Source organism: Heterodontus francisci, chromosome 38, assembly GCF_036365525.1.
Source record: "Heterodontus francisci isolate sHetFra1 chromosome 38, sHetFra1.hap1, whole genome shotgun sequence".
Classification (NCBI taxonomy): domain Eukaryota; kingdom Metazoa; phylum Chordata; class Chondrichthyes; order Heterodontiformes; family Heterodontidae; genus Heterodontus; species Heterodontus francisci.
In genome coordinates, this window is record NC_090408.1 from 43,389,497 (window position 1) to 43,414,196 (window position 24,700).

The window sequence follows — 24,700 nt, forward strand, 5'->3', positions numbered from 1 at the left end:
CCCCCCCCACTCTCTTCCCCCCCCCACTCTCTTCCCCCCCCCACTCTCTTCCCCCCCCCCACTCTCTTCCCCCCCCCCACTCTCTTCCCCCCCCCACTCTCTTCCCCCCCCCACTCTCTTTCCCCCCCCCACTCTCTTTTCCCCCCCCCACTCTCTTTTCCCCCCCCACTCTCTTTTCCCCCCCCCACTCTCTTTTCACCCCCCCACTCTCTTTTCCCCCCCCCCCACTCTCTTTCCCCCCCCCCACTCTCTTTTCCCCCCCCCACTCTCTTTTCCCCCCCCACTCTCTTTTCCCCCCCCCACTCTCTTTTCCCCCCCCCACTCTCTTTTCCCCCCCCCACTCTCTTTTCCCCCCCCACTCTCTTTTCCCCCCCCCACTCTCTTTCCCCCCCCACTCTCTTTTCCCCCCCCCACTCTCTTTTCCCCCCCCCACTCTCTTTCCCCCCCCCACTCTCTTTCCCCCCCCCCACTCTCTTTTCTCCCCCCACTCTCTTTTCTCCCCCCACTCTCTTTTCTCCCCCCACTCTCTTTTCTCCCCCCACTCTCTTTTCTCCCCCCACTCTCTTTTCCCCCCCCACTCTCTTCCCCCCCCCACTCTCTTTTCCCCCCCCCCGCTCTCTCCACCCTCCCCCCCACTCCACCCCCGCACCATGCACATGGCGCCGGCCCCAAACTCTGAGAGAAACCAGGGCGTTTGGAGAGCTGGAAAGTGAACTGTCTGCCTTAAAAAAAAAAGTTTGCTCTGACTCAAAGCAGTCTTCCCTTTCCAGTTCTATCATTTGTTCCTGTGCACTATCCTATCTGTTCCAACATGGGCAGTGAGCAGCTGATTGACAGCTCCAGTCTTCCCAGCAAGTCCCACTTCCCCCGCGTTCTGATTGGATGGAGGTCCGCGCGCAGGCTAACCGTTCACACTTTTGATTGGCTGGATACAAAACTTTGGCGAGCTGTAGGAACTAGCCAGATGTCCTGATTACCCAATCCTTCCTAATTACTTTTGTTCCTAATAATTATAAATGTCTTTCTCCAAGCCTTTAAACTGGTGTTTTAAAACATCAGTTTAAAGGCTTGGAGCAAAACATTTAAAATTACCACTGACCTCAAAATGTTTTACCACGGGCACTGGTCGGACATGTTGCGGACCCCTGTAAGTGAGTGTTGTGCTAATAAGACAGGCCTGTTTGAAAGTCTGGTTTTAGCCCCCAATGTTGGGGCTTATTGATGATTACTATAACTTTGATGATTACTTATCTGAGGCACTAAAACAGATACCTATAGGTTTAGCACTCAAACGCTGATTCGAAGCAATTTTTGTGGAGTGCTGTATGCAGCCCACACACACCCACTTCCACTGAAGGTGTGGAGTTGGTTGAGACACGACTGAACGTTTCAGGACGTCTCAGAGATTGGGGGTAAGGGCTCAATGTTCTCGGACGTGGCATTAGAGGTGCTGATGAAGGAGATCCATAGGAGAAGGAATACCCTCCTGTCCCTCTGTCCTGCAGCAGCTGGTGCTGTTCTGCCTCATGTCCTTTTCCAGACCAAGGAGGACCCCTAACAAGATGCCCATGACCAAGCATTCCCTTTTTCCTGGTGATTTCTATAAGGTGTCCAATAAGGTAGAGTAGCACAGCACTCACTCTCTTGAGGTGAATTCCTCAGAGAATTTCAGGAATAAATATTAATAGTATTGGTGAAGTCTTGACAAAGCATCAGGGAAAGCCTCCCGATGTGCCTCAAAAGTCAAGTCCTCTTCAAACCTCGAGTAGCAATTGACCAGTGAAAGCTGAGCATAGCTTTAAGTAATGCTCAAAATCCTTAGCAATTACTTCTTTACTCCTGGTCGCTGTTGGGAGATGCTAGCCAGCAATATGCTGTGCAGCCTCTTTAATGAGTGCCTGCAGTCAGTTCAGTCAGACCCTTAATGAGCCTTGGGCGGCCATTCCCAGTGCAAACTTCAGCTCTTTTGCCCAAGATGGCATCTTGTGCTAAAGGTGGGCTAAACTGGAGATGCAGCTCAAGACCCTTTCTCGGCCACGTTGGAGGCTCTTTAGCACCTAAAGTATCTGGGAAAAATTGCGTCTTTAATTCAGGACTGAGCCCCACTCTTATGGTAAATTTGCTTCATCAGAAGATGGCTTTGATGTACTGGAGCTGGTCTTGGTGTTTTCACAAGGGGAACCTCAAATTAGGGGTGTAGGCAGCAAAGGCCATATTGTTGCAGTCTAATCAGCACATCTTGAGTTCCATTGATATCTTCTTTGCAGCTGAACCCTCATGATAAATGGAACAATAGAATCAAATAGTGTGGGGTGCCTGAATTCTGGTTAGAAGTTGAGGTTGCTTCTGCTCATTGCTTAGGCATTGATTTTGCAGATTCTGACATATTAACCAATTAAACTGAGCCTTCTCATATCTTCAGTTGAGAATCCCAAAAACCTGCTGTCCTGTAGCATGGCTGGTAAAATAAGAAATCCTAGTATCTAGATCCTCTGCTCTTTTTTGGATAAAGGTCAGCATTTGGGCAGTGTAGGACACATTAGTAAATTTGTTGAGTTGAATCAAAACACTTATTTTCCTGAGCTTAATTAAAAAGGCTTTATGCAAACATCGGCAGCAATGTCATGGATTCTGAGTGACCATGTCAGAGAGAGGAATTGCGTTCATCTAACTGATAGCAGAAGATTCCAACATGATAACCCATGTCTGATTGAGGTTACAATCAATAATATTGTAGGGTTGCTAGATATCAAAATTTGTAGTGACATCGATGAACAGGGGTTTCTTGTTTATTGTGCTGGCACTTAAATGCATGAGTTATTGCTGATAAAGTTTTAGATTTTTCTTAAAGAATTATATCTTTAATCTCCAAAAGGTGCCCCATTTTGGGAGACTTAGACTGTCTTATACACTGTGCTTGTGGGTTTTCTCATAAGAACTTAAGAAATAGGAGCAGGAGTAGGCCATGTATTCCCTCAAACCTGCTCTGCCATTCAGTAAGATCATGGCTGATCTTCAACCTCAACTCCACTTTCCCAAACGATCTCCATATCTTTTGATTCCATTAGAGCTTGAATATACTCAATGACTGAGCATTCTCAGCTCTCTGGGGTAGATAATTCTAACGATTCACAACACTCCAAGTGAAGAAGTTTCTCCTCATCTCAGACCTAAATGGCTGACCTCTTATCCTGAAACTATGATCCTACTTCCAGGCTCTCCAGCCAGAGGAAACAGCTTCTCAGCATCTAACATGTCAAGTTCTCTCATAATCTCATATGTTTTGATGAGATCATCTCTCATTCGTCTAAACACTAGAGAGTACGGACCCGTCCTACTCAATCTCCTAACCCAGTATACACAAACTCAAGCCCCAGATACTAGAGGTCACATTTCCATTTCTTTGCCTTTCAAAACCAACTCATCTCACATGAGTTTTCAGACCTGTTGCTGAAAACCAGAGTTTGAAAATCACTGGGCTGTAACACTACTAGTTATTGCACTTCACTATTGGGTTGAAAATCTGGCTCAGGAAAAGGAGGTAAAGGGCTTTTATTTACCAAATGCTATTTGGAGTTAAATAAATTTCTACAGTGCAAAACCCACTCGAAGAAGAACAATTCCCCTCCCCTTGAGGTGCTCCTCACTGCTATTGTCACCCTGCTGAGTGAGATGCTTATCCCTTTCTGAGGTTCTGCTGTGATCCACACCATTTCCACAGGCACTCTTAATACCTGCCATCATATTCCAGAGACAAATTCCCTTTCAATCCCTCTTGCAATAGTTTGCTCAGCCCTTAAACTGCTTGCACCCATTAAATATGGAATTTGTGTGCTTGATCTGCCTCCTTCCGGAATTTTCTACCCTCCCTGAATTTTATACCCTTTGACCGCCAAATCCCCTGTCCCAGCATGTGTGGGACTCTCACCAGCACTATTTAAATGAGCTTACACTGGAATTTCTTCTAGTTTGATCAGCTGTCAGGGACTCAGGAATTTGCAGGCCATAATCTTTCAACTTAAGATCCTTGGAAGTGTCAGAAAAAGACTGTCCTCTCACTAATCTGGCATGGACTTGGCAAAAATACATACAAAAGTGGACTGTAGAATTAAAGAAATAATACCACAGAACAATACTGAAAACACAGATATAGTTACAACATTCATATATAGTGGATAGCAGGTTGATGCAGCTAATTGGAGCCCTAGACCACCAATAGCCCTAAGAGCTACAATTCTCAACAGTGCCATTATAGGGAGTTGGCAGGCACCATAGAGGGAGAAATTGAAGAAGCAGAACCTCCAGGCTATTGTTGTGCACTAATGAAACCCTAACAGCAGGCTCTTGCTTTTCGGCTAAGATGATGCATGGCATTGAAAAACCCAAGAAAAGTAACAGGATGAAAATACCTGAAAAAAATGTAATCACACTCAACAAAGAATAACGTCATGTCATGAGGGTATGAAAAATAATGAAATGCTTGCTTTAGTAATCTTTTTCCAGTTCAAATAGGATATAAATTATGAAATAGTCCTTAAAGCTTCAGAGATGGAAAGGGAATTAAAGACCACATACCAAAACTAGCTTGAGTCATATCTTATTACAGTTCTAAATATATGATGTATTTTGATTTTTGTCTGTCAAATGACTCCACTCTTTCATATAGTTCTTGTAAACTATCAACATTCTTATGTTTTCTGCCAGAGTGCATTAGACAATCATAAACACATGAAAAGCAAGTAATGTGGGCTTGCATTAACTCTGAAGAAAGAAATGTATTAAAACTCTCACACAGTATCTCCAACTAGACTGATACAAAAGCAAAATACTGCGGATGCTGGAAATCTGAAACAGAAACAGCAAATGCTGGAAATACTCAGCAGGTCAGGCAGCATCTGTGGGGAGAAAAGCAGGGCTAATGGTCGAATTTTTACAGTCTCCAAACGAGCGGGCTGGTGGCAGGGGTGGGGGTGGGTTGTAAAATTAAGTGGGAGGCGGGGGCCATTCCCGACCCCCTCACGCCCCCGCTGCAGTTTTACAAGGGGTGGTGGCAGCGAGACACAGCCTGCCTGCCCCATGCCAATCAAGGCCCTTAAGTGGCCAATTAACTGGCACTTAAGAGCCTACTCCCGCTGTCGTGGGTATTTTGCCCTTGGCAGCCGGATGGCAAAAGCCTCAAGAATCTCGCCTGGTAAAAGCAGGTGGCCTTTTTGCTTGCTGGAGGGGCCCTCCTGATCGGGCACCCTGTGCCCCATGGAGGTCCGCTCCCAAAGCCCCAACTGCCCCCAACCCACAACATTCCCCCCGCCCTCCTAGGCGACCCCCACTTGCCTTGCTGGGGCCCAGCCAATTGTCCCAGGCGAAGCCCTAAAAACTTACCTGTCTTCTGGGCCGTCCACCTTGCGATGGCTGGGTGTAGTCCCAGCAGTGGCCACTGCTCCTAGTGGCACTGCTGGGATTAAGAGCTGCCGGCCCACTGATTGGCCGGCCGCTCCATTTGGCGGGACTTCCTGCCTCAAAGAGGTGGAAGTCCCGCCCAAGACCAATTAAGGGCCTGGGGAGCGAAAAATCCCAACCTGTCTCCCCAGGCACAGTGGAGGCGGGCTCGCCCCACCTTTTTAGCTAGTGGGCAAGGCCTCCTGCCCAATGAGAAATTCCGGCCAAAGTTTCAGGTTGATGACCTTTCATCAGTTCCACAGATGCTGCCTGATCTGCTGACTATTTCCAGTATTTTCTGTTTTTGTTCCAACTAGAGTGGCACAGTGGCGCAGTGGTTAGCACCGCAGCCTCACAGTTTCAGGGACCCGGGTTCGATTCTGGGTACTGCCTGTGCAGAGTTTGCAAGTTCTCCCTGTAACCGCGTGGGTTTTCGCCGGGTGCTCCAGTTTCCTCCCACAGCCAAAGACTTTGCAGGTTGATAGGTAAATTGGCCATTATAAATTGCCCCTAGTGGTGGTAGGGAATATGGGATTACTGTAGGGTTAGTATAAATGGGTGGTTTTTGGTCGGCACAGACTCGGTGGGCCAAAGGGCCTGTTTCAGTGCTGTATCTCTAAATAAATAAATAAATAAATAAATAGACTGAGGTGGCTTTCCTGCATTTCCCCAATGTAGATCAGCAGTATGAAAAGGGGCCCGGGCATAGCACAGAGGCAAAGAAGAAGATGCCACAATTTCAGAGTCTGACCTGCAAACCCTCCTTGATGAAGAAGAACTTTGGAGAGACAGGATCCTGAGTGTCAATGGCAGGAATCCTGCCATAAAGGCCTTGTGGATGTGGAACTGTCACTGAATGATAACACTCTCTCACCTGCCAAAACTACAGACGAGTGCCACAAAAAGCTTAATGATCTGACCAGGGCTGGCATGGTAACACACCAGCCATGCTGTCCTTTCTTACTTAGGTACCCTGGATTATGAGCATTATTTTCACCCTTTAAAAGATCCCCAACTTCAGCATTGTGGGAAATGAAGGCATTAGATTTACTTTTCTGAATCGAGGTAAAGATGCATTGTTGATGCAGTGTAGCAGAAATCCTGCTTTGAACCAAGTTGTGAGGACAGCAGTAGGCCATTTAGTCCCTCGAGCATGCTTTGCCATTCATTTAAATCATGACTGAACTGTACAACTCTGTTTACCCACTTTAGCTCCATATTTTTTGATACCCGTTATCTAATAAATGTTAGGTATAATGCTATACCTGACACAGAAATGCTTAATGCTGACAGTGGGTGAAAATGTGAAAAATGTTACTCTATTCCCTAATATAAATATCTCTTACTTTGATGAGTATAAAATTGACTCCTTCCTCAAATATCCCCAAATATTGAAATTGTGACTGTTCAATTTATTGTTGGTATAGTCATTGTAACCATCGTAGAACAATATAGCTTAGTAGAACCTGTGCAAGTGAGAAGCTTCAAGTGAAATGTTTTTGCACTCTTCATATTGATGTTTTTTTAGTTAAGAATCAGCTTGATTTAACTGGCTGGGTGACCTTGGGAAGGCTCGAATAATTCATGCTAAATGCATTACTACTGAGCTGGCATGGTTACAGGTCGCAATGTAGGTCACTTTTATTGCTAGCTTGAATGAAACTTCAAACTGATTTTATCATCATGCCAAGAATGCTAATATTTTCAGATCAATGATATCTGAGCACAGTTGTTCAACTGAGCCGGTCAGACAAAACCAGTCTATTAGAAAAGAGTGGCACACAAAGGCCACTGTGATACAATGTCAATTTAAAGCATAACCATGCCAAACACTTGTTTTATCAAACTGCATAGGTAACATAGGTTATTTTCATACCAAAGTGATGTGTTGTCTCTGGCAACTTTTGTGATCCATAAATACTTATTTCTCCTCATGACTGATGGTGAATTATGTTGTAGTATACATGTGGAAGCTGATCCCATGCTGTTGGGCGATGTCACTGTGTAGATGACTCATAGTGGAGGGCCAAGGAGAGGTCCTTGGGGGACTTGATAGGTGATGGTGCAGAGGCAAGAGGAGGAGTCATTGCTGGAGGTTCTCTGGCTACAATCATAGGTAAAGCCAAGTGAGTCCCATTGAATTAGACAGGGGATGAAAGGCATTAAAGACTATGTTAAAGGCTACAGGAATGAGGAGGGATAATGCACCATGGTCATAGTCACAAAGGAATTTATTTTTGACTTGGGTTGGGGCCATTTTGGTGCTGTGGCAGAGGCAGAAACCTGATCGAAGAGATTCAAATGGAATTATGGAAAGTATGGACATGGATTTTGGAGGCAACGATGTGGTCAAGGAAGGGAGATTGAAGATGGGATGGTAGTTTGCAAGGCCAGAGGGGATTGGAGGTGGTGTTTTGAGGAAGGGATTATGGTGGTATATTGGTTATGTTACTAGACTAGTAATCCAGAAGCCTGAACTAAAAATCCAGAGAATGTGTCTGGAATTTTATGTCGGGCCAGAGGCCCTGCCCACTGGCAGAAAAAGTCAGTTCCAAGCCCACCTCTGCAGGGCCTGGAAGCCACACCATAATTTTACATGGCTCGGGCCCTTAATTGACCTCGGGTGGGACTTCTGTCCTTCTGAGGCAGGAAGTCCCGCCTCCAAGAGCTGCCGGCCAATCAGTGGGCCAGCAGCTCTTCAGTCCCAGCAGTGCCACTGGGAGCGATGGCCACTGCTGGGACTGCACCCAGCCAGGAACAGCAACATGGACGAGGGCCTGGAATACAGGTAAGTGTGTGGGGCCTCGCCAGAGACGATTGGCTGGGCCCCGGCGAGGTGTGGGGGGGGGCACTCGAGAGAGGAGGGAGAAGTACTCCAGTGGGGTCGGCTTGTGCCACAAGGGGGACCCTCCGTCGGGCACAGGGTGCCCGATCGGGAGGGGGTCCCCCCAACAGTGTGCAAGGAGGCCGCCAGCTTTTACTGGACGTACCTTTGAGCTACTGAACCGTCCACCCACTGGTAATATACCAGTGGCAGTGGGAGGAGGCTCTTAAGAGGCAATCAATTGGCCACAAGGGCCTTAATTGACCTGGGGGGCGGGTGGGCTGTTTATCATCTCCCCTGCCACTCATAAAATTGCAGCGGGGGGCAAGAAGGTGACAGGAATGGCAACCCCCCGCCTGCCACTCAGCCCGTTCCGGCGGGGGTAGGCGGTGATGGGTGTAAAATTCCAGCTTGTGAGTGTAAATCCCATCAAGGCAGTTTGAGAATTTGAATTTAATTTAAACATCAATCTGAAAACAAAAGGCTGGTACTAATAAAGGTACCATGAAGCTGCTGTCCCTTAGGGAAGGTGACTGGCAGTCCTTACCCCATCAGGTCTATATGTGACTCCAGTTCCACACCATCGTGGTTGACTGAGTGGCGTAGAAAGCTGATCAGTGGAAAGTGTGAAAATAGATAAGTCCCCTGGGCCAGATGGGATTTATCCTAGGATTCTCTGGGAAGCCAGGGAGGAGATTGCAGAGCCTTTGTCCTTGATCTTTATGTCGTCATTGTCGACAGGAATAGTGCCGGAAGACTGGAGGATAGCAAATGTTGTCCCCTTGTTCAAGAAGGGGAGTAGAGACAGCCCTGGTAATTATAGACCTGTGAGCCTTACTTCGGTTGTGGGTAAAATGTTGGAAAAGGTTATAAGAGACAGGATTTTTAATCATCTTGAAAAGAATAAGTTCATTAGCGATAGTCAGCACGGTTTTGTGAAGGGTAGGTCGTGCCTCACAAACCTTATTGAGTTTTTCGAGAAGGTGACCAAACAGGTGGATGAGGGTAAAGCAGTGGATGTGGTGTATATGGATTTCAGTAAGGCGTTTGATAAGGTTCCCCACGGTAGGCTATTGCAGAAAATACGGAAGTATGGGGTTGAAGGTGATTTAGAGCTTTGGATCAGAAATTGGCTAGCTGAAAGAAGACAGAGGGTGGTGGTTGATGGCAAATGTTCTTCCTGGAGTTTAGTTACTAGTGGTGTACCGCAAGGATCTGTTTTGGGGCCACTGCTGTTTGTCATTTTTATAAATGACCTGAAAGAGGGTGCAGAAGGGTGGGTTAGTAAATTTGTGGATGACACGAAGGTCGGTGGAGTTGTGGATAGTGCCGAAGGATGTTGTAGGGTACAGAGGGACATAGATAGGCTGCAGAGCTGGGCTGAGAGATGGCAAATGGAGTTTAATGCGGAAAAGTGCGAGGTGATTCACTTTGGAAGGAGTAACAGGAATGCAGAGTACTGGGCTAATGGGAAGATTCTTGGTAGTGTAGATGAACAGAGAGATCTTGGTGTCCAGATACATAAATCCCTGAAAGTTGATACCCAGGTTAATAGGGCTGTTGAGAAGACATATGGTGTGTTAGCTTTTATTAGTAGGGGGATCGAGTTTCGGAGCCACGAGGTCATGCTGCAGCTGTACAAAACTCTGGTGAGACCGCACCTGGAGTATTGCGTGCAGTTCTGGTCACCGCATTATAGGAAGGATGTGGAAGCTTTGGAAAGGGTGCAGAGGAGATTTACTAGGATGTTGCCTGGTATGGAGGGAAGGTCTTACGAGGAAAAGCTGAGGGACTTGAGGTTGTTTTCGTTAGAGAGAAGGAGGAGGAGAGGTGACTTAATAGAGACATATAAGATAATCAGAGGGTTAGATAGGGTGGATAGTGAGAGTCTTTTTCCTCGGATGGTGATGGCAAACACGAGGGGACATAGCTTTAAGTTGAGGGGTGATAGATATAGGACAGATGTCAGAGGTAGTTTCTTTACTCAGAGAGTAGTAGGGGCGTGGAACGCCCTGCCTGCAACAGTAGTAGACTCGCCAACTTTAAGGGCATTTAAGTGGTCATTGGATAGACATATGGATGAAAATGGAATAGTGTAGGTCAGATGGTTTCACAGGTCGGCGCAACATAGAGGGCCGAAGGGCCTGTACTGCGCTGTAATGTTCTAATTCTAATAAAAAATTACTATTTCAGCTAGCATTAGGGGCCAGGAAATAAAGTTGATTATTCAAATGTTTGGTGGAAATGGAGTCATGGGAGTATGAGATGGGTCTCATGGATTAAATGGGTAGGGCATGAGGGGAGAATGGAGAGAAACTAGAGAGAGGGATCAAGGATGGGGATGGGGGAGCCTTGGCTGGGTGGGTAAGGGAAGGGAATGAAGCAGTGTTGCATAGAGGCCTGCTCAGGTCTGGAAAAAAGACCCCGACCCGAACCCGACCAAACTACTGAGGACCCAAGCCCGAGTCCCTCCGATTTTGCCTCGAGCCCAACCCAACCTGACCCGAACCTGACTCGACACGACCCAAGCCCGACCTGACCATCCGTTTACTCACCTTCGGACTCAGAATCTCCACGATGCTGCAGCGTATGCACGATGACATCATCGTGATGTCACTCACTCACTGCGCCGACTCAGTTTCGTCCCGGACTCCCAGCTCAGGTAAGTTTTTTTAATTTCAATACTTGCCAGCAGAGCACTTACCGTGTGTCCGGCCTGACCCGACCCAACTCGACTTGAACTCAGCGCGACCCGACCCGACCCGAGCCCAAACGTACCCTGAAGATGGGCCTGACCCGACCCGAACTCGACACCTGTCGTCGGGTCCCACCGGGTAGCAGGCCTCTAGTGTTGCAGCTGCAAGGATGGTTTCAGTTTTAGTGACAAACAAGTCCGAGCTCCTTGCATTTGTTGCCAGAGAGGTGAGGGTGGAGGGGTTAGGGGTTTAAGGAAACATATGTATTGGCTAACTGATATCATTCAGCTTAGTATGTGTTCGAGGGCGAAACATACTTTTAAATGAGACACTGCTCATTAATTGTTTGAACTTCACCTCGGTGATTCATGACAACATCCAAACCGCCTGAAGTATGTTAGATCTAAAGTATAAACTTTATAAGCCACTTTACAACAAACAGCCTGCATTTTGGGAGATCATAGCATAAAAAAAAGGAAATACAGATTTCTCAAGTAAACTCGAACCCAAGAATTGTTACTTCTTGCTATTATTCATTAAATGCTTTTGTGAAAAGGAAGTGCAACAATGGGGATGCATAAATTTGCTCCTAAAATTTCTAAATTGGATCAATTTGCTCTCTTCCTTAATTTGTAATTTCAAAGCCTGGTTCTAGGCTTTAACACAAGTTTGTTCTCTGTAGCCGTTAGCAGTTTATTTAGGTTCAAATGGACATTTCATCAGCATTATAGAAGCAATAGCGACATGAGGAAAAGCTTTTTCATGCAGCGACTGGTTAGGATCTGGAATGCACTGCCTGAGAGTGTGGTGGAGGCAGGTTCAATCGAGGCATTCAGGAGGGAATTGTATTGTTGCCTGAAAAGGAAGAATATGCAGCGCTATGAGGAGAAGGCAGGAGAGTGGCACTAGGTAAATTGTTCTTTCGGAGAGCCAGTGCATACACAACGGGCCGAATGGCCTCCTTCTGTGCTATAACGGATCCTGTGATTGTACTAAAAAATTAAACTTGATTTTTTTTTTAATTCTTTGAATTGAGTTACATATGTGATGAGTACTGATAACATTTTCAGGGCAAACTGGCTAGGAAGAGATACTGAGCTCCACAAAGTGAAAAAAAAACTTAGCTAATATTACACACAGTTGAAATGACAAGATCCAGAATGCTATTTTAACCACAATTTCATTTAGATTCTGGAAACCCAGCATACATACTCATTCCAAGCATTTACCTGGAGCTACGCTGCCACAATACAGAAAATGGATTTAACAACATAAACACCAGGGGCACGATTTTCCCCATGGGCTTCAGGACCCCACCGTTAGGCTCAAATGGGGGTCAGATGTTCGCACTATGTGGGGAACAGTCACATATCTGTGATTTTTTCCCGAATTGGCCAATTAATGGCCAGAGGGTGGGCTCGCCATCCAATTAAGGATGGCGGGTGGACTGTTGACGCTGAAGAGCCGAAAGAAAGCCCTCCAGCTTGGAAGCAGCAGCAGGATACCAGTCAAGGTAAGTGAGGCAAAGAGCGCCCCAAGATGGGTGCACTTGCTGTCCAACTTTTTAAAATGGAAAATAAAAAAAGGCCTTAGCTGCCAGCCCACCACTGGAGGGGGATCCCCTCCATGGGTGGCCTGCAGCTGCAGATGAATTCAGGCAGGTGGGGCGGGCCTCTAAGCCTGCCTGAAGCGCTGGCTCCTCGGTTTGCCGTTGGGAGGCTGCCTCCAGGCGGCTGTCCTGTTCCATGACGCTTGCGGGGTCCTGCAGGCCAACTGGAAGATTCCAGTCAGCTTCTGACAATAGACCTTAATATGCCATTAATTATTTGAATTGGCAACCCACTGCATGCGGGTAGGTAACCCTGCCACCTCTCTATCCTGCCTCCGGGAAAATGGCCCGGGGCGGGATAGAGCCAGGGAACCAGTATGCCAGCTGGCAGATGCGTTTTTATTCCTGCCTGCCTCCTTGCCTGCCCCCCATTGGGGACTAAAATTCTTCCGCAAGAGTCACGCAGAGACCAGGGTTCTAGATTCTTAATTAAAATAAAGAGTAGAAAAACACTGTAAAGCAATGTCAGTTAATAGCATCTCAGCTGATGTAAATTCATCTCTCTGACACTGCTGTGTTTAATAGCTCCTCCCAACCACTTGGCCCAATGATGTCGTCGTCACATCCTCTTAGAAGCTTGAAAAAAAGTTAATTGCAATTTTTTGTGTAATTTTTAAAAGGGTCACTGATGGTACGAGACCTTCTTTAATATTTGATACAGCTAAAATATTAATTTCTTGCTATTTGAAATCATGCCAATATTAATACATTATTTATCCATCCTTCTCTATAGCACTGTGCACAGAAGAATGTATGCATGGGAGGTGTGTTTCTCCAGACACCTGTCAGTGTGAGCCTGGCTGGGGAGGAACAGACTGCTCCAGTGGTAAGTGAGAACACCGATGGCTAATTTGCACATACAAGTATTGTTCAAATGCAGTCACATTATTGGATATAATTTCCCCATCTGTAGCTAATACACCGGACTTGCTACATCTAGCAAACCAAGGACTAGTGCTTTTATTTTTCAAAAGTTGTTTTATGTATTGTTGCTTCCATTTTTTCATGTTTTCCTATATCACCTTGGCTAGTAGACATTAACTGTGACTTAGCCTCTTTCTCTTAAGGGGGAAAATATTTTGTTTCTCTTCGGTGCCTCCTCTTTTGGGAGATAGAAATTGTTACCACAAATATCTGTGTCCTGTGAATCCATGTTCAAAAGCACTGCAATACTAAGTGTTGAGTGAGAAAACCAGTGGTTTTCCACATGTACCATTGTTCAAGTACAATTAAGTCAACAGTATGACTAATTTGTCACACTTTGTGAATATAGTGGATTAACTAAAGGCATTATCCAGAGATTTGATTTTTATTCTGTAAGTTAAAAGTCTACTATATTCTAGAGCTTAATAATCTGCACTGTCAAGGTTGCAGCATTATCTACCATTGTGAAAGGTTGCATTGCTTTCGGACACGTGAAGTGCATAGAAAGAATATGCTTTCCCTCTAAATGAATGATGGTAGGTCAAATTGAAATTGCAATGGTATCTAATCACCTTGGGAAAAAGATGCAGTAAATGAGTGTAGAGAATTTATGCATGAAAGGAAAAACTAAGTTGGAAACGCTGTCAGTACATAACTGCCAAGTGATAAGTTAATTGATGAACCCTTATCAGTAATTAGCTAAAATCATTCCCAACAAATGTTAATGTGCTGAAATAGGTGCTGGTGGGCAGTAATGGCCTCAGACAGGGGTAGAATATTGCTCCATTAATGCCTTGCTCTGCTTGCTGCCATTTTTACAGTTACCTACTACTGGGTGGCCAAAGTGCTTGTTTCAGGCAGTAGGCTCCCTCTGATATGCAGTTCATGGTTTTTTGATATACAAAGGACCACGATTGTCACTTCAGGGCAGAACTGGCTAGATTGTGTGCCGTGTACTCTGTGACCAGGATTGTGACAATGGAGCTGAAGAAGATGCAGAAAGGTAAGTTTCAGATTTTTTTCTGTGGGGCTTGGAGGAGCAGAAATGATCTTCTGGACCCCACAAAATCAGCTGCGGCCCTGGGCTCCTTCGCCTCCAAGATTGTTGTTAGAGAAACTTCCCAACCTGTTTGTGAAGAAGACACTGAGACTAGGATGCTATGGTGGAGACTGTTTATTGCTTGCCACAGAGCTTACTTCTCCACTCATAGCAACACCTGCCAGTGCTGACTGGCTCCTCTTTATATATACATCTGAGTACAATTAACAAATCACCTATTCACCCTCTGACCTTCAACTACTAGGTATTTAACATCCATTAACAGAACTTATTAGACATTAACAATTGTGACTCCTCACTCCCAGAATTACTTTGCTGCCCAACGGGCATCCTCTGGGCCACCCAATATTGCGTTGGCCTTTGTTTAGCAGGCTGCTTCTGAATGCCTGTTTGCAGCGGGCACCTCACTGGTTCTATTTATATGACACATGAATTTTTCACCCCTTTCTCTCTCAGATCTCCTTTCCAACTTTCCCCATCAAAGATATTGGGTAGCTGGTCTGCCTCCAACCATCTGCCAGCACTATTTTGTGACCTAGTACAAGAAGATGCACAAGAGTGTCACCAGGACTACCTCTCTCCCTTTCTGCTGAAGCAGCATCTACTCATACTTTATTTCTCCTAGTGACAACCAAGTTGAAATCAGCAATTAATTACGTGGGAACATCAAGTTCACAAGATAGAACTGGATTTGGAAGGCCATATGACTCATCCAAACACTGCACTCCACTACTTCCCCCAAGACAGTGTTGGGATAGTCTCCATGTTGCAGAACAATAGTGGATTTAATGGCCATTAGTTGTCATATTTCATTTCATGTATCCAACGATAATAAGCAGGACTAGCTCTGACATTTGGTGAGCCTTGTGCTTTATGGATCTTCTAGTTTAGAACTAATGGCTCATGTCGATTTATTTTCATTTGTGAGCATAAACTTTTAGTAAAACTTTTACATTTATTTTAAAATGAGATTTATTTTGTCTCATTGAATGTAAGTACAAACGATTTGGAATGTGTGTGTTTGTGTGTCTGTAACGTCCTCAAGCTTTACAACCCTCTGAGATATCTGTGCTTCTCCAATTCTGGGCTCTTGCGCATCCCAATTTTAATCGTTCCACCACTGGCAGCCATACTTTTGGCTTCCCAGGCCCTAAGCTCTGGAATTCTGTCCCTAACCCTCTCCACCTCTCTCTCCTCCTTTAAGACGTTCCTTAAAACCTCTGACCAAGCTTTTTGCCATCTGCCCTAATATATCCTGATGTGGCTCAGTGTCAAATTTTGTTTGATAATGCTCCTGTGAAGCTCCTTGGGACGTTTTACTATGTTAAAGGCACTTTATAAATGCAAGTAGTTGTTGGAAAATGTATGTGTGCATTGGGAAACGTGTATTTTGAGAAACTTACAGCAAGCACAGTTCTCCAGTCAAGAGAACACCAAGCTGCCGTTATGCATTTGCCATGGTTGATCTTCTCCCCCCAAGAATTGTACTGTACATTCAGGTTGTCAGTAAATACTTTTTTTTAACCTTCTAATAGCGCAACAGGAGAGCCAACTGTGTTACAGCCCCAACAACCAATCTAATCTGTAGCACCTGTGGAAAAGTCTGTCACTCTAGAATTGGCCTTTATAGCCACTCCCGGCGCTGCTTCACAAACCACTGACCATCTCCAGGCGCTTATCCATTGTTCCCGAGACAAGGAGGCCAAAGAAATGTTTAATTATTTTAGAAGAAAACTGTAAGAGAAATAAATTGTATTGTGCCATCAGAAGTGCAGTGCGGCAGAACTTTAACCTGCCGCTTTGATCTGCCCGTAACCCCAAATCCCGGGGATGGGGTATTTCAAAAATAGAGGTAGGTGCCTGTGCCTAGAGCCTTCCCTTCCAAGCGGAATGCCAGAGACAAAACTGAGCCAAAAAATCAGGTGGGCCAAAAAACTTTTAACTTCAATTAACTACAATAGAGGGGCCAGTCTATAATCGATTCTAACTGGACTCTTCAGCGTGGGGCCAACATCCAGCTGAGATGGAAATTAAGAAAGTTCTCAGGGAGGTGTAGCCTGGGAATGGTTCCAGATATATTCCCAAGCTGCTGGCACAATCTACATGACCACCCTTCTCTAGCGGAACATTCTGTAATCAATGGAAAAGAAAATTGGGCAGTCAGTGAAACAGGCAGATGATTTGCTATCGACTGTTTTGTGCTACCGTCCAAGACCAGTTTCACCCCCTATGTATTCTATTCAGCGAGCATATGGCACAGCAGCAACAAAGTGACAAGGTGCCTGTCATCAGAATCACTTTGGTTCGGCAATCAGATGTAAACCTTTTGTTTTTCTGTTTCAAATATACTGCTTTCAGCCGTAATAAAAACATGCTTGTTTACCAGGACAAGTAATTTTATAGAAGTAGTTTGACTGAAAGAGGCATCGGTGACAAGTCTCCTTAGGTCCTTGCTATAGTACATGAAGGTCAGTTATCCTTTTCTATCTTACACACTGCAGAATAACAGAATCTTCAACTTCTTCTAAAGAAACGTCAGATATAATTTTATGTTTTATGTGGAAGAGAGTGCATTTATTAATAAACAATATCTGTGGTACAAGCCAGAAAACAACAACACTTAGTCTGTTACACCTCCCTCCTTCCTTATGGGTTTGCCGTATATAGCCAATTCCACTTGCCCTCTCTATAATGCTCTCTGCAATACAACGCCTCCTTTTCCTGTTTGTCAGGTGGCGGGTAGTCATTTAAGTATTATAATGAGGCTGAGTACCTCAGAATTAACCACCACTATAAATTTAACGCTACCTGGCTGGGTTTCCCAGGTCTCATTCTTCCAGGTTTCCTAACTGCAAAATTGTTTGCTCCCCGCCTCCCATATAAGATCAGCGCATTGTTTTTTGATGGATTTGCTGTAACAATTGTTTGTCATTTACTGTATGTAACTAATCCTCTACAAATCAAAGTAATGAATGTGCAAAACTCAAGTTTTGTTACAAAAGCCTCCTGTACAGGCTTGGATTCCCACTTACTTCCTTTGTGTGGAATTCATTATTTTCCATTTACTCCTATTATACAGAATTCCAACAGGTCATTGGTTGAATCTTGCTGGAGCGGGACATGTCGCAGCATGTCCCATTCATTAGACGCCTCTTTGCATCCTTCAGCTCAAATATAACTTGCTGAAAGTGTGTGTTAGTAATGGCACAGTGAGGGAAATGGGGTATCTGAGACTTCAATGAACGATGAGGCCAACAGTCTATCTCCATAAACCAATGAAATTTAAGGATTAAGAAAGAAGCATAGGAACAACAGTGAGCGAGGGTGAATCAGAGTCAAATCAGGTAAAGAAAGGGAACTAAAGAGAGAGAAAAAAAGATTGAATGAGAGAGAGAGAGAGAAAGAGTTATAAAGTAAAAGTGAGAAAAAAATTTAAATTTTTTAAATTTTGGGGAAGTTTCTACCTGCAGGAATGAGACTCAATGGTTTAAATAGTTCCCTCTCTGGCCAAGGGAAGTTGATTGGCATTGCATCAACAATGATCACCTCGTTAAAAGGGTACTTGCTGTATTAAGTACCAGCTCTAACTTTCTGTGGCTTGTTTAATTTGAGTTTAATGTGCAAAGCCAGCTTGTGCTTAAACACAACAGGGAGGTTCAGGATGAAATGTTTTATGTGAAACAAATTAAACTGGTTGTCCTCACTTAGAATTGCCACCTTAAACCTTTTATAACATGAAAACAACTACAGTTATCTTGAAATTCTGTATTTCTTATTATTGACTCCTGATGACAGCCTCAGAAAAACTGGCTTTTAGAAGAGATCCTTTGCCACACATTGTCGAAGGAGTTGAACTAACAGTGGACATAGTTTGGAGCTGTGTGCCAGATTTGAAGTGATTTAGGGGAGTTCCTCTTTCTTCTCCCTCAGCACCCACTTCTCCCACAAACACATCTACCTACCATTCTCTCATGTTATATAGAAGGGTGATCACCTGGTATGCTGTTTGGTGGCTAGTCCTCATAATTTATTTATGTTGACAGATCTCAATTACCTGACATGATGTAATGAATATGTTGCTGTGATTATGTGCCCGAGGCAAACATAATTCTAACTTTTTGTTACTAATGGAATTTGTCTATAAAGTATTCTGAAAGATGTTTCAGGAAATTACCAAATATCATGAAGCTAAGTTATGTTGAAATGATTCCAAGTGTGACGACCTTTAGACCTGTACAGTTTTGGTCTCCATATCTAAGGAAGGATATGCTTGCCATAGAGGGAGTGCAAAGGAGGTTCACCAGACTAATCGCTGGGATGGCGGGATTGACTTATGAGGAGAGATTTCAGAAACTGGGCCTGTATTCTCTAGAGTTTCGAAGAGTGAGAGGTGATCTGATTGAAACTTAGAAAGTTCTTACAGGGCATGACAGGGTGGATGTAGATAGGATGTTTCCTCTGGTTGGTGAATCTAGAATAAGGAGACACGGTCTCAGAATAAGGGGCAGGCAATTTAAGACTAAAATGAGGAGGAATTTCTTTACTGAGAGGGTGGTGAATCTGTGGAATTCTCTACCCCAGAGGAAAGTGGAAGCTCAATCGTTGAGCATGTTCAAACAGAAATCGCTAGATTTCTGAATACTAATAACATCAAGGATATGGGGAAAGCGTGGAAAAAAGGTGTAGAGGTGGATGATCTGTCTGAATGGCTAAGCAGGCTCGATGGGCCAAATGGTCTACTCCTGCTCCTATTTCCTGTAATCCTATGGTCCTAGAGGTGTGAATATGCCATGGTTTTTAGTTCCAAGTTGAATGTATGTGCAACTGGAGCATGCAAGAGGCGCAAGCCTGGATTTTCTGCCCACTCTCATTGATTTTTCAGCAAAACTGGGATTTGTTTGGAAGATTGTGGATATTATATCTGCCCATATATTTAAAGTGGCAGTATTCCTTAGAATTCTGTCATGAAGACCCCACCTGCCACGAATGAGGCATATTAATTTTGTCATGTGAACATTGATTCTAAACTGTTGCTGGAATGGAGAGATGACTTGTTTAAAGAGATCAGCAGTGGCTTGAAAATATTTGCATACTAAGAGACAGTGCTTAGGGGCAAGAAAACTGCTCCCTGATCCAATTAACCCAAATGGATTTTGATCACCAGACATTGAATGTGTAAGAAAGCCAGCATTCGAGGGTGTCTGCTAAGATGGAGAATCCACAAACGCAGGAGTTTGTTTAAAAAAAAAGCAACTAGTCACATGACTAACTTGCTGGCCCAGGGTTTTGGGGTTTTGAACTGCTCACAGGACAGTTTGGGTCAGATTGCAACTGAACTTGGAAGAAGAGAGCCTCTCTCCTGGCTAGCTCTCTCTCTCTCATGAATGTCCAGATCCAATGAAGTCACTTAAACCTCAAGAGAGTAAAGACTCCTACATCGAAACAGGTTTTAAAGCGTGCACTGGGCCCCAATGAAACAGCAAGACTTACCAGCAATCAACAACTCTACATCGAACTCAAAGGACCATAAATAAATCCCAGCTATTGCCTCAAACTTTTCCCCTTTATTCTTTCTACTTTTCTGTCTCTATCTGTGCATGTGTTTATCGTGTATGCATGCTAACGTGGCCGTGTCGTGTATTCGTAGTCATTAACCGAATTAGAGTTTAAGGTTAATAAACTTCCACCTTTCTTGTTTAAATCTAAGAAAAGCTGTCTGGTTGATTTTTTTGCTTTACAATTGGAGAGCAGCGAACAAGGATTCACTGAAGGGGAGCTAAAAACACGGTGTTTTTAAAAAATTATGCCCTGTTATGGTTAAACCAGGCAAAGGCTGAGAGGGAACCATTACACCCCTTTCTCAGCTGGTTGTAACAATTCAAAAAGGAAGAAGTTTGAGGATGAGGAGTAGAGGTCTGCTACCTGACCTGGACCCGATGACGTGTCGGGTTCGGGTCAGGTCAGGCCCATCTTCCGGGCTCGCCTTTTGGGCTCAGGTCGGGTGGGCCGAGTCCAGAGCGAGTCAGGTTGGGTCAGGCCAGACACACACGGTAAGTGCTCTGCTGGTAAATATTAAAAATAAAAAAACTTACCTGAGCTGAGAGTCTGGGACGACACTGAGTCTGCGCAGTGAACAAGTGACGTCGCTATGACGTCTCGCGCATGCGCTGCAGCTTCTTACAGGTTCGACGTCAGGAACATAAGTAAAGGGATGGTCGGGTTGGGCCGACTAGTGGCGGGTTCAGGTCGGGTCGGGCTCGGGGCAAAATCGGAGGGCCTCAGGCCGGGTTGGGCTCGGGCCGGCTGTGGTTCGGTCGGGTTCGGGTCAGGTTATTTTTCCCGACCTAAAGCAGGCCTCTAATGAGGAGACCATTTGAAGAAGATAAGAGAACTGTGGAAATCCTAAATAAAAACAAGAAATGCTGGAAATACTCAGCAGGTCTGGCAGCATCTGTGGAGAGAGAAGCAGAGTTAACGTTTCAGGTCAGTGACCCTATCTTTCAAATCTATCTTTCTTGCTTTTATCCAAAGACTGCTCTTGTTCAGAACTGGCAGAGGCTAGAAATGTAATAGGTTTTAAGCAAGTAAAGCGTAGGTGGAGCAAGAGCTAACAAAAGAGGTGTTGATAGGACAAGGTCACAGAGAATAACTGACCAGAAGGTCATGGAGCAAAGGCAAACGATATGTTAATGGTGTGGTGAAGAACAAAGCATTAGTACAGAAAGGGTGTTAATTGTCAGAAAACTGAACAGCCTGGCCCCAAGCACAAACATGAAAAAAAACAGTGGGTAGGCACAGTAGAAACAAACTAAAATAAAATAAACACATAAAAAAATAAAAATAAATAAATAAAAATAAAAAGGGGGGCCTGTCATGCTCTAAAATTATTGAACTCAATGTTCAGTCTGGCAGGCTGAAGCGTGCCTAATTGGTAAATGAGGTGCTGTTCCTTGAGCTTGCGTTGATGTTCACTGGAACACTGCAGCAGTCCCAGGACAGAGATGTGGGCATGAGAGCAGGGGAAAGTGTTGAAATGGCTAGCAACCAGAAGCTCGGAGTTATGCTTTTGGACTGAGCGGAGGTGTTCCGCAAAGCGTTCACCCAGTCTGCGTTTGGTCTGCCCAATGTCGAGGAGACCGCATTGTGAGCAGCGAATATAGTATACTACATTGAAATAAGTACAAGTAAATCGCTGCTTCACCTGAAAGGAGTGTTTTGGGGCCTTGGATAGTGAGGAGAGGGGAGGTAAATGGGCAGGTATTACAACTCCTGCGATTGCAGGACAAGTGGTGGGGGTAATGGAAGAGCGGACCAGGGTGTCGCAGAGGGAACGATCCCTTCGGAATGCTGACAGGGGAAGGGAGGGGAAGATGTGTTTGGTAGTGGCATCGCGCTGGATGTGGCGGAAATGGCGGAGGATGATCCTTTGGATGTGGAGGCTGGTGGGGTGGAAAGTGAGGTCAAGGGGAACCCTGTCGCGGTTCTGGGAGGGAGGGGAAGGGGTGAGGGTAGAGGGTAGAGGTGCGGGAAATGGGCCGGACACGGTTGAGGGCCCTGTCATCCACAGTGGGGAGTATCCTCGGTTGAGGAAAAAGGAAGACATATCAGAAGCGCTGTCATGGAAGGTTGCATCATCAGAGCAGATGCATCGGAGACAAAGAAACTGGGAAAATGGAATGGAGTCCTTACAGGAGGCAGAGTGTGAAGAAGTGTAGTCGATGTAGCTGTGGGAGTCGATAGAAATCCTAAGTTTGTGTAGGATAAGAGCCATCAGAAATCAAAGGAATTCAATTTAGTTCAGAAAAGAGTGCAGCAGTTGTTGTAGTTTGTCAATTTAATAACAGAAGTTCTTAATAAGCTGCTGCTCAAACCTCTTTTATTCCAAATTCTGAGGGAAAATTGCCCCTTTAAATACCCCAACATTGAAGAATTATTCAGAGGATATGAGTTGGATTTTTAAAATCCCATCCAGGTTCATTTGTTCAACACTTTAGTATTTGAGTATTGCTGAAAATAGAGACATTTTGTCGAAGCTTTTCATCTTGCACTCATCAGGACAATTCACAAGAAGACCAATGTAAGGGAAAACAACCAATTTATACTATATGAGAAGAGAGTGCTGATTGGTTGGCAAGTGGACTGTGGTTGGTAGAAGGGTTGCCATGGAGAATGCACCGGTTTATGATGACCGACAGTATAAATTTGTTGTTTTCCCTCATATTGCTATTCTTGTGAATTGTCCTGATGAGTGCAAGCCGAAAAGCTTCAACAACATGTCTCTATTTTCAGCAATACTCAAGTTCTGTACTGCTAAACGACTACTTTCATATTTAGTATATTATTGTCCAACCTTCTGACTCCGACTGATTCTTAGTAACCCAGAGAACACATTCATACTTTTCAGTTGACTAACTGTATCTCTGCAGGTTTCGGTTGTAGCTGCATTAGAGTTGGCAACCATTTGGAAGGACCCTTTGTGAATTGCTCCGGCATGATAGAAAGGATACTTAATCTTTGTACTGACTGCTGTGAGGAAGGCTCTTAAATCACAAATTGAGACAGTACATTCTATCATTCAGGAAGTTTGCTCTCAGGATTTCACATAAACATCAGTTTATCAGTATCAGGTGTGACTAAAACAGATAAGGATGTTCTCTGTTTAGTATTTTAGGGCCCACAAGGTTTGGCTATTAGTTCAAGTCTCTCTTTTAGAGTCTGATTATATTCAAATACCAGCTTGTTAGTGTCTGACAGCTTGTGGTGAAATTAAGTCTATAGAGGGAAGCTGACCAGAGCTTCTCCCACATCTGCCTCAACCAACCCTGGAGAAGCAGCCAGGCAGAGGCTGCAGGGCTTTCTTGACAGGAGGGAAGTTTGAAGGGCAGATGAATGGTTGCAGCCTTACTGGTGGCATCAGAGTCATGTGTAGAGCAAGGTTACCTGCCTGTTGTCTTGTTTGAGAGAATGATGCATTGCATGGGAGGAAGGATGAAAGGGGAGAAAATGAAATTACAGAAACAATGAAGAGAAGAATCATATTTAAAATTTGTGGTTTAAAATTAAATTTCATAGCATGATTTGTAGGGATTCCATCCCTAAATAGGTGGCTGTTTTATTTATTATTATGGAATAAATTATATTTAACATCACATTTGCATTCTTAGTGAAAAGAAGTAAACCTCATCCAAAAAGGTTATTAAAACAAAATTAATTGAATGACTTTACAAGTGTATGGGATTTGCTTTTCATTACTGTTATTTGAGATCAATTACAGAATATTTTGCTGGAGGGAAATTCTGCCGATGTAATATCATTAATCAGAGCTCAGGAATGTCCAGTCAAAATGTGTGTACTAATGACCATGCAATTTTCATGAATGTTGCTACAATACTGTGTAAGCAAAATGCATAAGTAAATTAGAAGTTTTTAGTTCGTCATGGAGAGCTTTGTATTTTATTTTGGAGGGGTAAGAATATTCATAATGATTTAATTGCGCACATTTTTCATAAATTTTATTTCTTTACTGGGCTGCATTCCAACAAAGATTTTTCCAGTTGCAGGCTTTCATTTCCTAAAACTAGGAGCAGCAGCCAATTTTTAAATTAAATCTGCCTTGTTAATTTTTATAAATGACCCAGCTACACTTACTTTCAAAGTTAAATCCTTATTGTGCCAATGTGGTTGCAAAAATTTCATAACCAGCTTCTATACTTTTAAGCATTTGCTCATGCCATGCCTTGGCTCTACATTAACCTCTGAAATTTTCATTTAGTAAGTATTTTCCAGACGTGATGCGTTTTTTTTATTGCAATAATAAAGTGCCACTGCACTGCAGATAAATGCGAGGTGATTCTGTCTATTGGCTTACCCTTAATTTAAAACAAGAAACATCTTTTCTTTAATTCTTTCATGAGATGAGAGTGTCGCTGGCAAGGCCAACATTTGTTGTTTCCCTTGAGAAGGTGATAGTGAGCTGCCTTCTTGAACTGCTGCAGTCCATCTGAAGGTACACTTGCCCAGTTGAGTGCAGCTGCAACAACACTCAAGAAGCTTGACACCATCCAGGACAAAGCAGCCCGCTTGATTGGCATCCAATCCACCACCTTTGACATTCACTCCCTCCACCATTGACGCACAGTGGCAACCATCTA

General features: G+C 44.3%; 1 protein-coding gene across 13 annotated transcripts in view; it reads left to right on the forward strand.

Moving 5' to 3' along the window:
• Positions 1–24,700, forward strand: part of megf11 (multiple EGF-like-domains 11) — a 568,089-nt gene that overhangs the window by 189,248 nt on the left and 354,141 nt on the right. For all 13 annotated transcript variants that reach the window (XM_068018269.1, XM_068018268.1, XM_068018258.1 and 10 more), the window contains one exon: positions 13,299–13,391. In XM_068018269.1, coding sequence (XP_067874370.1) covers positions 13,299–13,391 — 93 coding nt within the window. The remainder of the gene's footprint in view (positions 1–13,298; positions 13,392–24,700) is intronic.